At 37.0% G+C, this 17,215-nt stretch overlaps 1 protein-coding gene across 1 annotated transcript in view; it reads right to left on the bottom strand.

Annotated features, from left to right (window-relative positions):
• The window catches only part of LOC140798916 (nuclear pore complex protein NUP107), a 51,922-nt gene that overhangs the window by 28,627 nt on the left and 6,080 nt on the right, over positions 1-17,215 (bottom strand). The window contains exons 3-6 of the mRNA XM_073153003.1: positions 15,699-15,768; positions 3,328-3,441; positions 2,207-2,240; positions 1,978-2,103 (exon numbers count right to left, since the gene is read on the bottom strand). Coding sequence (XP_073009104.1) covers positions 1,978-2,103; positions 2,207-2,240; positions 3,328-3,441; positions 15,699-15,768 — 344 coding nt within the window. The remainder of the gene's footprint in view (positions 1-1,977; positions 2,104-2,206; positions 2,241-3,327; positions 3,442-15,698; positions 15,769-17,215) is intronic.

Here is a 17,215-nt window from a genome sequence, read left to right as displayed (position 1 = left end):
AGCCTTAATGGATACCCTCAATTCTGTTCATGGAATATCTAGCGTGCACCAGCAAACCTGTGAGCCACAGCATGTGCCAGCATTACATAGCATGTTGAGCCAAGGGCAGCAAATGCCTGGCATGGCAATCTTTGTTAAGAACTAATATTAATTTATGGAGAAGACGGCACTACTTTATCTAACTGCATGTCTATGCCATCGTCATAGCTTCTAGGCTTCTAGCTACTCATAGTAGCAATATCTGAAGCCGACATTCTACTCCATGAAGTACCTCCATTCTTTAGGTGATGTATCTCCTTTCTATTTGTTTACATTGTGAAATTGGTAAACATTTATGCATCAGCAACATTATCAATTGATAGCTGTATTTCTTATCTAAAAAACAAAGAGACCCCATTTTTGAGCTAGTGTTTACATTCTAAATACAGTCTTGCTTGACGGAATGCATACCATGCCATGTAGAAAGCAGCATATTCATCATAAAAATGGAAAATCAATGAACCAGCTTAATAATTGAAGGGAAAACAAGGGGAAATTAGGTGGAAAGCAAGTTGCAACTTGCAAGGATTGTTGTGCAGACAGGGTATTGGAACATGGCACAGGGTGTGCTGAAGATACCCCCCATGAAGTTAGATATCAAGTGAAAATGAACTAAATTAATAGAAAACATCAAACTTCACTATAATTCTAGTAGCATTCATGGATTTACTAATACTGCTCGATCTCATGCATCAATTGGGTTTTCACTGAATTCGTGCCTAATCTTGAAAAATCCGAAAAAGGAGTAGGGAGATCATCAAAGCGGAGTCCAATTGGGGCAAATTAATGGAGAGAGAAAATACTGTAGCATGAAAAGTAGGAAGAAAGGATTTCATCAATGTTAGTTAGAAAGGCTGACATTCTTTCATCAGCAAACATGTAACTATTATGCTCAAAGTGGTTAAACGACAACTCTCAGTTGTTCTGAAATTAAAATGGTTTTAACAGATAGACCATTCAGGGAGTACGGTTTGAAATTTTAACGTCCTCAAGAGAAACAAGTCAATCAAATTCTTTCCAATTACCAAGAGGTTGATTGTTTGCCTTCCATAATATTTTTATTAAAAAAACAATCAAGTCATTGGTCCCAATTATCTGGTGTTCAATGTATGGAGCTTTCCTCCATTCCTACTACTTAGAGAAAGTGACTGCCAAATCAAGTGCTACGGTATTTCTTTTCTAACGTAAACTATGACGAAGTAACAAAGTTAGTTAAAAGAAATAGGATATTTTCTCATGGAAAAGGGCATCCAAAACTTTCATAATATATTAGAAAAGGGATGGGTCATCACTCATCATTGACACTGTTCTAGAATGTCGTCTACACACCCCCATAAGCAGCCACAAATGTTCTTCTAGTCCCTAGCCGCTCCGCATCAGGCTAAGTGTGCAAGTATGACTTACTTGAAGCCTTAGTAGTGTACCAATTTTAACTACAAGTATTGCACGACATACACAAGAACTCCATGTGTACAGCGATGTGTCATTTTTTCTATCTTTCACTTTCCAACTCCTTCTCATATATTTATCAATTGAAGTACTACTACGTATCAAATTCCCACATGTTTCCAGCAAAGCACAAATGCAGTATGCTGGCCCTTCACCACCTGCATACCATGCTTGCCTTTAGAACATTGACCATTTATTTGTTAGTTTGATTACACAAGCATTGACTAGATAGAAGAGCAAAGGGAGGAGGTAGGTAATCAAAAAATAACATTAGCAACAGAATTATGCAAACTAATCTGATACCGACAATAATATCATGCAACACTTGGTATGAGCTCTAGTTCCCAATGAAGTAGATCTAACTAAAAGATATCATGTCATTGTTGTTCTGAAGATATGCGAATAGGCAGCACTTGTAAAATATATCTGTAAAAAAATAAAACCATGAGATCATAGGAAGCAATCAAAATGAGCCTAACATCCAATCACCTTCTTCTCCAAATCAAGAGATTCCGAGGCTAGACCTTCTAGCCAAAGGACGATCCGAAGACACAATTGTGCTGTATGATCTGTCATAACATATTGACACGCCTCCTGATGTGAGGTTGGTGGAGACTGCAGAAAATAGAATTGTACAAGCAAGATAAAAGCTTAGTAATTGTAAACATAGAAAAAAGAGCATTAGATAAATAAAAGATCCCATTTTATAAAATGTTACCAAAAGTAGGTTCTCAGGAAGTTCCTCATTTCCTGTAATACACAAAACAAATTCAAAGCCAGAAAAATGTGTCAGGGATCTATAAGGAGCAAATATAAAATAATTACGGTGCAAATGAAGTATATAACTGCCACATCAAACAATATCTCACTATTTCTAACAACACTAAGATAAAGAACATATGGAAACTAAAGTACAAAATCTACAAGTACCTATAGGAGGTCCCAACTGCAGCAGTATAAACACCATATAAGATATACTAATCATGCTTCATTTCCCTTGTTCAATAGTTGTTTAATCATGAAAGTACAACTCCATTTTTTATAGGCAACTAGGCAAGTATGTTTTATCTTTCACTTTTGGAACTTCACATGCAAGTAACAAATAAATTAAACTGAATTTACTACTGAAGATGTGTAATGTCAAGGCCACATAGTAATATGTTGAGAAAAACTAAAAACAATGATGTAAAATTATGTTTCTAGAAGGGATGACCTAAAGCTAAAGAAAACAACTGATAGTACGCGACCAGTGAATCAATAAAAAAGACATTAAACTACAAAACCAGGGATTCAATTTAAACTTCATTTAACTAAACTAATAGTCTATCAAAACAAAAGAAAAAGAAAAGTAACATGACCAACAAAATAGCAAATTGACCTGTGCATTTGAAAATCAAAGTCTATGCACGTCTGAAAAACAAGAAAAGAAACACAGGAATTTCTTGCAGTTATCTCACTCATGCAACCCAAGCAGAAAATTCCTAGTTCCTGCAAAAAAGGTCAAAATTTCCTGCCCCAACACTGTAGATGACTGCAGGAAATACCTGCTGTTGGGACCATAAATGACTTGCCACACGTGTCCAAGAAGAGATAAGAAACAATTTAGTATGATAATTAATGAGCTACAGAAAATAAATCTCACATATTACATAAACATCAACAGTTAAGAGGCACACATTAATATAGTTGCTTTTGCAAGCCGCTGTTGTGTGACTGTTGCTTTGTAGAAAAGATGGCATCATAAAATGATGAAATGGTAGAAACTGTAACTCAGAAATCAAATTACATATAGAAGAAGCTTCAAGATAGATGGTTTATATGGTTATAAAGTGACTTCCTTTCCCAAAGAGGTACCAAAGAAGAGACCAGGAAGCGGCCTCATCAAGCAACAGCCGAGCTTTATGCTGCATAAATTTGTCCTCAACCATACGGTGCCTTCCAGTATTGCCGAACCTGCAGAAGAAATAAAAATAGAAACAAATAATACACAGAACTATCCCAGAATTTACTTCCTTCTCATATTATCTGAACATGTATGCAAAAAAAGCAAAATGATCTGGCAGAAAGATTATCACAACCATGTCAAACACAGCAAGACAAGATATACTAGAGCATCTAATCATATACTGATTTTACATATGAAAATATGTTGCAAGACTAAATTTTATTTAAGAATGAAGAACATTTTACTTGGGATCAAAGAAATCAGAATGTCGTTCATTTAAGATGAATTAAGTGATTTAACATAATATTGGCATCCAATGATTAGAATAGGTGAGGTAAAATATGATTCACTTGCTAAAATGACATAACTTCCACCACTATATAATCTTTACACCTACCAAATCTAACATCTTAACTAATCTAATGATTGGAAAAATCTTCTAAAACCTATGCCATTATGTTAGCAGATATCATATTAGAATCATTAGATTTAACGCTTACAGCATTATAACTTAAAACTTAAAATGCAAGGATCAAACTGAGCAGCTCCAAAGCACAATAAAATATATAGATGCAAAGACGAAGAAAAGGGTGTGAGTGTGGATGGCTGAAGAGGCTTCTTCCGGCGATAGATTTGGTGATTCCTCTCTAGGCTTGGTTAGGTATTTCCTACTCAAATATGAGGGGCGCCTGTGACGTCCCATCAAAATTTTGGTCGAAATTGAAGTGTTATGGCAGTCCAAAAGCATAAGCAATGCAATTGCAAAACCTACCTCAAGGGAAACTATGGTGGATGGACAAAAATAAGGAATAGTCTCACTTGATCTTATCCTTAGCTTCCTAAATATTTAAGAAAGATATTTAGAAAACCTAGTAGCTCAGTGTTATTTTACCTATATAACAGCATGAACACTTTATCTGTAATCTATCTAAAATTTTAGTAAATAAAATAAAAGTGAGACCTTCACCAAAAAAGCTTGTCTTCTCTAAGTGTTATTAAAGTTTCTTTCTCTTTTCTTACTGTTACACTATCTTTCTTTCGAAACTTAATTCATCTTGCGAAGAAAATGGAGTGTCGCGCAAACTAACAAATCGATCAAAAATGTTAAGTCTGTAACAGGCCGCTCAGTTAGCCCTCCCACCATATACCCATCCCCTTCACTTAGGTTCTATCCCCAAGCTGCTCCCTCACTCGTTAGAGGCCTCGTTGGTCATTGCAACCGAGGATCCATAATCCAACCCAAAATTTCGAATGGAGACGATATGATCAAATGTAGACTAAATGAATTCAGCAATATAGAGAACTGAAGCAATAAATGATCGTGAAGCCTTCTAGTAAGCTATAAGCAAGATTAAATCCAGTTCAAGTTAAACTTAACAAACCAACAAACTTGAAATTTATAACCAAAAGATAAGGCCAAAGAGAACAATGGATCGACTACTAGACTTAGAGCAATTAAGAGTGGGCTAAAGGTACTTCTAGGCTTCAAGAACTCATACATGGCTGCAGGATGGACCAAAATAAGGTATATATAGTAACAGAATATAGTTCAATCCCACTCAATATGAAGTATCTAGTGTTTAACCTTAAGAATTGCCTTCGTCTTCAACTCCGAGCACCAATAGTCATTGTTTTATTACTGGAAATTCCTCAAAACAGCAGCAAATATATGGATAAGAAAGTGTTTCATAACCTTCCAAAGATGACCCCCCTCTAGGGGTTGCATAGGATTTATAAAGAGGAGGGGAAGACCAAAGATTTTCTTTGGGAGGTCCAAAAATTGAGTTAAGGAGTCATATTGAAAAATTCAAAAGTTAAGAAGAAGTCTAAGAGTTGCTTGAGGACTCTCAAAAGGTTAAGGCAGCCTACTAATCTAAACTAACCTAGCCCGAATCGACTACCTAGTCCAATAACCAATCCAATAGCCGAGCAAAATCATGCAGACATCCTCCACGGATTAGGTCACCATTTAGGCTAGAAGTGCCACAATCATCTCTTGAATACCTAGAAACCCCCAAACCTCGTAAAAAGAAAAACATGAGGACATTGGATAAGGATATATTGACCCGCTTACCTGGCTGTGGTCGTCTAACAATCTCTCATGGGCCTCACCAGTGCTTCCAAGTTGAGAATCATGGGCTTTTAGCTTCTTTTAGCCTCTTTTCTTCCTTTTCTTTCTTAAACTGTTATTCTTGGCTCAAATCCATAGTCAATCCTATTTCCTATAGGAGCAATATAGCAAATAAATAATTTTATTGGAAATTGATGGCATATCACTCTAGTGTCAACTGATCGAGTTGTGGCCTTATTTGAAGGGCCTTCCCTAGGCTTATCAACTAATGAGGCTACGTCCTTGATTGGAGGGCCTTCCTTGTGCTCCTAGGCCAAAGTTCTTGAACTGACTTCCTCTAAACTGAAGTGACGAACCAATCATCCCTATCTCGTCCTAGTGCACATCCTAGAGATGATTCAGGAGGACACCTCTGATTGGCTGGAGGTGGACTTGGAATTGTTGGCGAGCAGCTACGAAGAGTGGAAGTTCTCCCTTTACGATAAGTTTCTAGGTGAGTTGGTGCCCGTTGACATATTATGATCCATTATGTCTAGGATTTGGCCAATGTTGACACCATTCCTAGTTGCAGACATTAATATGACATCAATTTCTAATTAGATTATTTACTTGTGTTTTTGAAAAATTATAATATTAGCCAAATGTGTTGATGATGTCCACACCATTTCGCTTGGCCATTGTACCGGCTATTAGAGTAGATAATCAATTTGGCTTAGGTTAGATTAGGTTACCTCAATCTTTTAGGAATCTTCAAGAAAACTCTAGATTTTTTTCTCAACCTCTGAACTTCCCAATATAACTCATTAACTACTCAACTTTTGGACCTCCCAAAACAAAATTTTGGACTTCCCAACATAATGCTAGTGGTGAAGGCCCTATTAAAGCTCCAGATATAGTTATGAAGGTTGTGGAGACATCTCCGAAGGAGGGTGAGGATGATAAGGATGAGTTTAGCTTTGGCCCATGGCTTCAGATGGAGCGAGGTTGGCGGCAAGGTGGTTGGGGCTAGGCGAGACACTTGGCTCATGTCAAGGCATCCACTCACGCCAACAAGATGACCGTGACTCGAGTCAACGTGCGGTCTCGAGCTCGGACTAGACCTAGGCTCCAACCTTTCCTTCCTACGCTCGTGTTGTGCACGTGGTTAAGGCACATCATCCGAACATTCTGGAGGTTGTTAGCGCTTTTGATTCCCATTCGAACCTTGGAACAGGTAAGGGTGAGAATAACGAGCTTTTTGTCCCTTCTACCTCACATACCCTTGTCATTTCTTAAGGTGGCAAGGCTCCTATAAGGATCCTCAAGGTAAGATGTATGTCGCTGCCTTGGGGTCTGGCATACAGACCACTTTGGGTCTGAAGGGGCGACCTCTTCACATGGCATTGGCCACATGGCAAAGAAGGATTCGACAAGGCAATTGAAAAGTCATGATTGTGGGTTTGGCTAGGCGAAGGGTAATAATTGTGGGTTTGTGCTGGCTCATGTAAATAAAACTATGATGTACGTCGAGGTGATATCTAAGTCAATCATTTTGGATTCCCAAGGAATGACCCCCTCCACTAAGGGAATTCGCATTCTAGTATGCACTCGTCTTTCTTATCTTCATCTCTTTTGGTTGCTCAAATTACAATGGGAGTCACCTCTTTGAAGCCTGGCCTAGGTATTCTTCTTTGACTATTCCTATTTCTCGCCTTCCATTGTCTCCCTCAACCCATCTATTCGTTGATTAATCTAACCAGACTGGATTAGGTGTTCGGATCGGTAGACTAATATATGGACTACTAAAGCGGTTCAATTTTATTATCAGACTGGGTAAGCAATCAACCCGATAAGAACCAACCAACTTGACGATCAAGTCGATGACCCATGCAACCCGACTATTTTTTGGTGAACTGGCCGAGCCAACTATTTTTGCAAAATTACCTAATTATTCATAATACTAAATTATTCTATTCTTTATCCTAAGGATATTTTAGTCCTCAAATTTGGAAAATGTTTAGTTAATAACATATTCATATTTCAAAATTATGTCTTTTTACACATATACCCTTAAAAAACCCTTTATTTGCTTGTATACCCCTCTAAAGTTCACATTTAAATGTACATTGTTAAACTTATACAATTTTTGGATGCATACTCTTTAATATCCTTATTTTTTCCATGAATATCCATTTAGGTAAATTGCCATTAAAACTTGAACAATTTAAATATGAAAAAATAAAAATATTCTTAAAGTTTTCAAGTATTTCTCTTAGTTAAGGATATTTTTATCCTTCTCTATTAAATGACTTAACTTGAAAAGTAACTAGGAGGGTATATATATGAATAACGTATATTTTGAGAGGTATACATACAATTACACTGTTTTTATAAATATTTTTTTGTTTTCAGAATTATTTTAAACTATTTATATATTATCTATTTATTTTTAGAAAACTAGCGATCTAATCGGGTGAATTATTAGTGGAACCAATAACCCAGTGACCCGACCTCTAACCCACCGACTGCATGGTGATCGGACAGGCGAAATCGTGACAAGCAAAGCATTATTTGGAAGCATCTTGATGATGTGGAAATCTGCTACCCCTTTCTTCTTCTATTTACAATCACTGTAAGGAACTGTCTTCTTCCAAGTTAATATTTTGTGGATTAAATCTGGGCCGTACCAACTTTGTTGCTAGGTGAAGGTTCTAGAATGAATTATTTGTTGTTTCTGTTAATACTGCCCCTATTTGTTTTATTGGTGATTTTAATATTATATCCTCTCTTGATGAGAGCGGGAGAACCATTTTCTCTTAATATTAAAGTCAAAGAATTTTGGTCATTCACTTCTAGATGTGACCCTATTGTTGTGGGTTGTTCCAGCCCTCATTTTACATAGTCCAATAATCAGGAAACGAGGGCTCATATCTAAATCAAGCATGATCGTGCCTTGCGAATGAAGCTCGGCTAGAGATCTTCCCTAATTCTTTAGTTACACATCTAGAATGTACTAGGTTCAACTATGCCCACTTACTGCTCTCCCTGTTTCAAGAGTCCTTGCGAGTTCACAGACCTTTCAAGTTTGAATCGTTTTGGCTTGAATATAAGAGCATCTTCAATGCTTGCTCCATATTTAGAGCTCAAAGGCTCCAAATATAGAGCCAAAAATGGAGCGAGAGCCTGGTGCACTCCAATACACCGAGCTCCATATATATTAAAATAATAATATAATATATATTATTATATTAGCTATTTTAAATTACTTAATATATCATCTTAGCGTTACTATTTTTTATTAAAAAATATATGGTTAAAAAACTCTCATTGAGATCTTTAAAATAAGACTAATATTTAATAGTTTTAGAAGTAATTTTAAATTACTAATTTTTTAATTAAACGAATCGAAATTACATTACACGAAATAAACATCGAAACATAGAGAGGCTCATTTTGAGCTTCGAAATGCACTAATTGAACACTTATGGCAGAGGCACGGAAATAAAGGAATATAAATTTTAATGTAATTTTTATTTGATGTATTTCATTTTTAATGTATTTAATATTTGATGTATTTCATATCTAATGTATTTTAGTTTTTAATATTTGCATTAGGGATAATTTTGAGTAATTATATTTTAGGATACATAATTTATTAGACTCATTTTTATAAATAATAAAAAAATTTAAATTTAAATTAACTCAAAAATAATTTAATATTAGACTCATTTTTATAAATAATAAAAAAATTAAAATTAAAATTAACTCAAAAATAATTTAATATTAGACTCATTTTAAAGGTCTCGATGAGACCTTTCCAATGGTATTATTTTTGTTAAAAACCGATTAGTAAAACTAATTATATACTTAGTTTAACTAACTAAATTATGTAATAAAGGATACAAATAGAATTAAAATTATTGAATATAACAATTATTGGACAATTTTGGCATTTTCAAAAAGTTGATGTGACAAATAGAGCCCGGCTCCATTTTCATGGTGGGGCTCTAAATTTGGAGCCCCATTATTCCTAGCTCCAAATTTGGAGCCCGGTTGAGCTTTAATTTGGAATTTAGAGCCCGGTTGAGTTGCTCTAAGGAGGTATGCAGCTTGGTCTCTTGAACTTGGGCAACCCAGGGGCAATTACCAGCTGAGAGATGTCCAGGCTTTGTTATCCCAGTTAAGTTTAAGGTTTTGGATTGGAACGGGATTAGCTTAGCTCGAATTGAGAATCGAATCGATAAGGCTAAGGCTGTTATTTTGAATTTGGAAGTTAAAGATAAGGAGGAAGGCTCCTTCTAAGATTGTCAAGTTGCAGGTTGCTTATAGGAGGCACATTGCCCTTCTTAGACAACTAGATCATACATGCCAGGCTAAGGCTAGGGCCAATTAGGTCTTAACTAGTGATTAAAACACGAAATTTTTTTAAGATTATTACTTTCTTTAGACGTAGACAATATAAAACTGTGAGCATTCTCAATGACTAGGGCGAGAAAATGGATTCTTGGAATTATATTGTGGCTTGCTTTTCTTGGTTTTATTTGAATTTGTGGTCTGATATTTCGATTCATCTTTCTCTCTCTGTGTGGCTTGCTTTTCAGTCCCATTGTTCTGATAAACTCAAAAAGCCCTTCTCAAGTGCTAAAATTTGACATACATTACGGGCCATGCCTATGGGAAAGGCTCCAAAGCTGGATAGCTACCATGTTGAGTTCTTTTGAAACTATTGGGATATTGTGGGAATTCGGTGTGTGAAGGTTTCCACTCTTTCTGCGAGACTGCTTGCCTCCCTAAGAGCTAAGGTAGAACCCATATTGTGGTTATTCCTAATTCCTTCTATGTTCATGATTTTTGCCCTATCCCCTTTGCAATGTCTTATATAAATTACCTACTAAAACCTTAGTCAATCGCCTCAAGCCTTCCTTTTTCTCCTTAGGTAATCTTGAGCAGTTTGTCTTTCTAGCAATTAATTCCATCATGGAGAATATTATTTTGGCTCAAGAGCTAGTTCATTTTTTGCATGTCAATAAGACGGATGACCCGCATATGGTAATTAAGTTGGATATGAAGAAAAACCTATGATAGATTTAGGTGGGATGCTATCTTTCAATCTCTTAGTATTATGGGCTTTCCAACTTTGTGGATTGATTGGGAATCTGTGTGTATTAGATCTCCTTCCTTTGGTTTTGTTAGTTAATGGTCTTCTTCTCCTTAGATAAAGGAGTCCTGTGGAATTAGGAAATAGGATACATTATCTCCATATTTACTCATTCTTAGTGGCCAAATTTAGTTGGGTCACTAAATTTTACAATGCATGAGGATTCTCTAGATAATTTTATGATGAAAAGCTCTACTAAAGCTTGTCATTAATGTTTGTTGATGATATATTAATTGTTACCAGGGCTAACCAAAGTAATTCTGAAAACCTAAATATTGTGTTTAACAACTATTGCACGATAACCAAACAGAGACTAAACAAAAGTAAATCAGTTCTTAATCTCTCAAACTGGGCCAACCATATTATGGGTCGGGATATTGTCGGGTGGTTAGACATTAGGCAGGGATCTTACCTGGTTACCTATTTAAGGATTCCTATCCAGCTTGTTAAAGCGAAGATTGTGCACTATAACAGTCTTGTCGACAATGCCAATTCTAAGTTAGTCAGGTGGAGGGTCTCTCAATGGCTAGATGGTTCACTTTGCTCAAATCTACTATTCATGCACCTCCTACTAACGCCATGTGCAGTTCCTCGGTTTCATTTTCGGTGGCTAATAGGATTGATAAAATTGTTAGGTCCTTTCTTTGGAAAAGAGAGACTCGAAGTGTCAGAACCAGAAAAAAAAATGGAGGTTGAGAGAGGAGGGTGCACGTGCAGCCCCTCCCCTCTCTATCTCCGGCACGCGACGAGGCGCAGAAAAGAATTTCATCTAATCCGAATCGGATTAGATTTAATCCTCTTCTAATCTATAAATAAAACCCTAATTCTCTCTCTCTCTCCTCAACCCCCAACCTTCTTCTCCTCCTCCTTCATTTTCTTTCTTTTCTCACTGTCAGAGTCGTCGCTGTGGAATCGAATCGTCGGAGCGCCGCCGGAGCAATCAAAGACTATCATACGACTCGTTGGTAAGCCCTCTCCCACCCATAAATTTTAATTAAAGTTTAATAAGGTAAATTGAAAATACCTAATTTGGGATTTTGGCTTCACCGGCAAATCAGGCCGACCAGCGGCTTCGAGTCGCAACTGCATCGTCACCGGAAGCTTCGTGCTCCAAGCCCGGTGTTGGTGATATCTTCTAGGGAGCCCTCGTGGCTCCAATCGACGTCGGCCTCAGCGTCGGCTGTCGGTGGTGGGTTCTCCTCCACCACGTGAGAACGACGAAGTAGAGAGAAAGAGAGAGAGAGAGAGAGGGAGTCGGTCATGAACTGTCGCCGGCAGAGTCGCCGACGGCCACTCTCTCTCCCTTCCTCACGTCGAGCGCGAGAAGGAAGAAGAATGGGTTGGTTGGGCTCGGGTTTAACCCGAGCCAACCCCTTTTCTATTAAGTTTTGGGTTCGGGTTCGGGTTGGATTTCGGATCCAAAAACCCGACCCAAACCAAACCGTTTATTTGGGTGGGCTGCGAGCCGAATCCAATTAATTTTGGCTGGGCCTCGGCGCAATCCGATTAATTAGATTTTTTTTGGATTGGGCCGGGGCAGCAACAGCCCAGCCCAATCCAATGGGTAAATTAAACCCATTTTAAATTTTTTTTAGTTTTTAAATTTTAGAAATATTGATATTATTCAAATTAAAAATTTTATTATTATTTATTACAAAAGGTGGTGATTTTTAGTACGTGAGCTAGATATTTGAGATTTCGGTTGTCTTGCCTAGACTCAGGTGAGTGGGTTCACTCACATATTTATTTTTTATAATTCATACCTTTGTTAGACCATATAAATTTTCTGTGTGCAAATTATTTATTTCACCCTTACGTGTAAAAATTTAATTGTTATATTTTCTGTGTGCATTTAATCATTATACTCAGTGCATCATCATATTTCGTGCAGATATTGAAAATTGTGAAAAAAAAATGAGACTAGTATTGGTACAACTTAGAGAACAGTCTTAGTATAAATCGCTTGCGATTTTTCGTGGTGACTCAAGTCTATCTAAAAATTCAGGGGAAAGTCCTAAATCAGATCACTGCGGTGACTTTTTTTTGACTCTAGCAGAGTTAGGGAACAGTCCTAGGATGAATGAGAAATTTCCTAGGTGGCTCTAACTTCTCTTAACGGTTAGTGAAAAAGACAGAGTGTGTTAATCACATAGTGATACCATCTGATAACCCTAACCGAATCAGCTATGAAGAAAAGTCCCGAGCGTCATCTCGAGGTGACTTCTAGTTGATGTGGATCCACAGGATTTAAACCTATTGAGACATATGACATTATAAATATTGAAAAGATATTAATATGTTGAAACCGTGCAAGGTTACAAGTTGTGACTCTCTATTGTTATCATTGTTATTATTTAAAGAGCATGCTTATTGCAAATTGTTATGAATATTGTTGCTTTTAGTTTAATCTTTTCTAGCATTAATAAATGTAGAATTTATTTAGTTTTCGAGTGGATTCCACTCATTGAGCTATAGTTGTTGGCTCATGGATTCTATTTTTGTATTTATTTATCTATCTTAGGTAATAGTCAGCGGGGCGACTGAGCGAGATATACCCGGACTCTACCTCCCCTTAGGATTCACCTATTTACTTTTCTGCTCTTTTAGATTTTATGATTTAGATTAGAAGTTTTATTTATTTAATTTAGAGACTCAAAAATAAAATATTAACATTGCTTTATATTTATTGCAATTAGTTTTTAAATTTAATAAAGTAAATTTTTATTTTATTTATTTATTTTGCCATCGTACACGTAGAAAATATTAATAAGGCTTCGTGTATCTCAAGCATATTGAGATGCATGGTCGGTCATGATTCCTATTTCAGGTCGTGACACGAAGTAACAATCTTCACTTGGTGGGTTCGAACAAGGTGGATCGATTGGTTAAGGAAGGCAGGCTAGGGGTTCATGCCTTTGATCTACCAAGATTGGATTGGCTGCACCTCATGCTTTGGACCTCTTACGTCGTGTTGATAAGTATGGCCCTTGTCACCCTTGGAAGCAGCTTCATACAGCTAACAATAAGTCTTACATGTCTCGTCACTAGCATTATTCCCTTGTTTCGATCCATGAGGGTCTTTCTAAATCTATCAAGCATGAGGCTTTTACCAATATGTTGGTTCACCCTTGCATCGTCAATGTTCCTTTGTCCCTTAAACCCACTTTTGTTAATGTCAATGCTAGCCTTTAGTCGAAGAAGGTGAGTGGCTTATTTCCAACCAGGTCTAAATCAACCTAGAATTCTGTTTTTCTTTAGTAATACTTTGGGTTTTGTTATCCATGACACTACTCTCCCATATGTTCCTTCTAAGGATGTGTGGGTTTGGACCCCCTACCCCCTCTTGTCGTATCATGCCAAGATCTGTTGCTAGATTCCTGCCCAATGCTAACCACTTAGCCTTATCTAACTAGGAAGGTTGGTGGATTATCTGGAGTTTGTTGATTGCACCAAAAGTAAACTATTCTTCTAGAAAGTAATGTGGGGAAGGCTTCCTAGTAATGTGCGGTGGTGCTCTATTGGGCCTCAGTTGTTGAATGTGTGATAGGCACCCCGAGGAAATTAAATCCATTGAGCACATTATGCTACATTACAGTCGAGCGAGGTCCTTACGGGGGCTCGTTAAGAGGAACCTTGGCCCCCTTTCTGGCTCTATAGAGGTAGTGCGAGGCGATTGGATCCTGGAGGGCCCCAGCCTCGACAAGGAGGCCAAAGAGTTGTTGCAGGTTGTGGTGGCTAAGTAATAGTATATGGTATTTGTGGAAGGACAAACAACAAGGTCTTTAGAAGCAAGCAAATGCCCTTATCTTTTTTGTAAATGATGGTTATGTCTATGGAGACTTACTCCCAAGCCCCAATTCAATCATCCGGCTAGAATGCGCAACCTTCAATGCAATCAGTTGCCTAGTTCCCTCCCTTGGACCAGGAGCTTAAACTTAACGTGGAATGGGGCTTTTTTTGGCAGACTCTGGTAAGGAAGGCCTGGGTTACCTCATCCATAATTCTTCAGATAAACCTCAAATCGCTAGTGCGGTCTAAATTGTGGGGTTTGATCTACTCCAGTGCTAGCCAGAGATGTTAAGGATAGGTCTTGTCAAAAAGAGATGAAGGATTCCTAGGTGGGAACTTTGGTTTTGCTATTTTGCAGTAATGATGTTATTTTTTTACCAAAAAAAATAATGGATGCAAAATGTGGGTGTTAATTAAAATTTCCCAAAACTCTAAAATTAGTGTTTTCTCGATTTACAAAACCACAAGTTTTGATTTGCAAATAGAGATAAATAAAAATTGGGCAATGTTGTGAAAAGCTAGTAGTCACCCCATAACATAGCACATAGGCAATATGCGGGCACCTGTGCAACCTAGTTATGTACTATATGTAAAATTTGGTTAGTACTTCGTAATAAACTACTATATGAGTATATATATAAATGTACAAAATAATGTGTAGAATTATATTATATACACACAAAGAACATTTTGGTAGCATCATGTTATTGTCAGATATAAAAAACTACAACTCAATACTCGCTAATCCAATTCACCAGGCCACCAAAACTGCATATATAGTCCAACAGTTTTAGCGGTCCACCAAAAGCTTCGTTGGCACAAAACCTACTTGTAGTTACACACACAATCTACCTGTAGTTATATTTACATGTTTGTACCTTTTTAGAGGGGTTAGGATGCTTAGGATGCATACAATGCCCTATCAAAATGGAAGAAGACCCAACTTGGGAGAAGAATTTGGAACTATCCCTTGGTCTAAGTTATTCATGTTTAAACTTTCAAAATTTCTCAAGCCCAACACAAAGCCTAGAGCTAGGCTAGACCTGTAAACTATTATGTACATCAAGACTGAATTGCCAACTCTTGCTAATATCCAGTGATACATAATTCCTGGATGAAGATGCAAAGAGGTGGCACTTAGAAATTACTGTCTAATGGCATGAGAGGTGCATAGAAGTCCAACCACAAATCAACCAAACAAGTAACTGAATCTAAGGAGTTCACTTTTAAATAACAAATTAATAGAGCTTTGGTCAAAGCAAAAATACCTGATTGACTCAGAAACATGACGACAAGTCTTCTCAAATTGTAAAATAAGATCACCAAAGGACAACAACCCTACAATTTTATAGTAGTTATAAGTTAGATCACCATGACAAACTTCTCGATACAATAATTTTAATTAATAATGTAACACCAAAATTGAAGGAACAGAATTCTAGAATGAATGTTACCTTTCTAGATGCACTAGTTAGATCTTAAAGGGCAAATCACTATGTTTTTATTAAACTATTTAATATAAGAACAGACAATGAAGAGGCAAGTTTTTCAGTATGTAGAAAAGGGCCATCATTTCAGATTTTCTGTGCAGAAGACAGGAAGGCAATCATATAAAAGAACTTCCCAAGAAAGTTCTCAGTGCCTTTTAGACAAGTTTTAGTATTCGAAAAAGTTTCTCCATGAAATCTTTAAATGCATAAATCTTCTTGAGATCCAAAAATGCAACTGCTAAAAGCCAACATATATAACTCCAATTTCTACTGCCAAAGACGAGCAAAATATTGACAATGTTTGCTAGCTGATGGACACATAGTTCAGCATCACATGTTTGTCCATCTTTAGATGTGTCTATGTCCCTCAAGTGATTTAGGTGGTCTAGAGGACAAGTGTTGTAGATCAAGATGTCATCTTAAGAAGTGGGACATATCCAGCTCAGCGAATGCACAATATGTTCCATCATGTCACCCATTTTTTCATTTTAGGTCTGCTTGAAAGTGAGATCGCTGAGAACTGGAAGATGCCATGATGAATTGACATGACATATGCAAAACTAAACGCATCAATAGTTCATGTTAAGTGACAATTCCACAATGGACTTATTAAATAGTAGTGCAATATTCTGATTAGGGGCTCTTAACAATTTATACGAAACAAAAGACTGACTCTTCAACCCTCCTACTCACAATTGGTTGGTGTATTTTATCAGTACACTGCCCAGTTTTCCTTTCAATGCTCATCTTCCATGTTACTTTGGCTCTTCCTACTTAGTAGGGACATCAACGAATCACTTATTATAGGACAGTTCAGTTCAATCAAAAGAGCCTTGAACATCCTCTCTCTTCTATCTCTTACTAGCATAATCTCTCTCTTCCAGTCTTTTTCAACCAATTCTGCCCTTTTCTCTGCTTCAGTAATCTGTTCAGCTGCTTTTCTTCCCAACACTTCTATTATTTCCTTACTTGGCTTCTATTCACCAGATATCCATAAAGATCCTTTGAGACAATGGAAACCATAGTTAATAATGCTACAAGTTCTCCACAAGATAAGACTATTCCAACATGGAACTTTCTGATTTGACAATAGCCAGCACGAATCAAGAATGTAGCTAATTAAATCAAAGATGATCCTTTACAAGAATGGAAAGAGAATACGTCAGCAGAGAAAGAAAAGCATCTGGCTTGGAGTGGGTCAAAATTTCAAGGTCACCATTGTTATCTGAATGTCTCTTTTCCTCTTTAAAACACCTTATATCCTTCAACGTATTTGGAATTAGATTTTCCAATTA

Source organism: Typha latifolia, chromosome 12, assembly GCF_019914945.1.
Source record: "Typha latifolia isolate L0001 chromosome 12, TyphaL0001v2, whole genome shotgun sequence".
Classification (NCBI taxonomy): Eukaryota; Viridiplantae; Streptophyta; class Magnoliopsida; order Poales; family Typhaceae; genus Typha; species Typha latifolia.
This window is presented reverse-complemented; position numbering and strand designations above follow the sequence as displayed.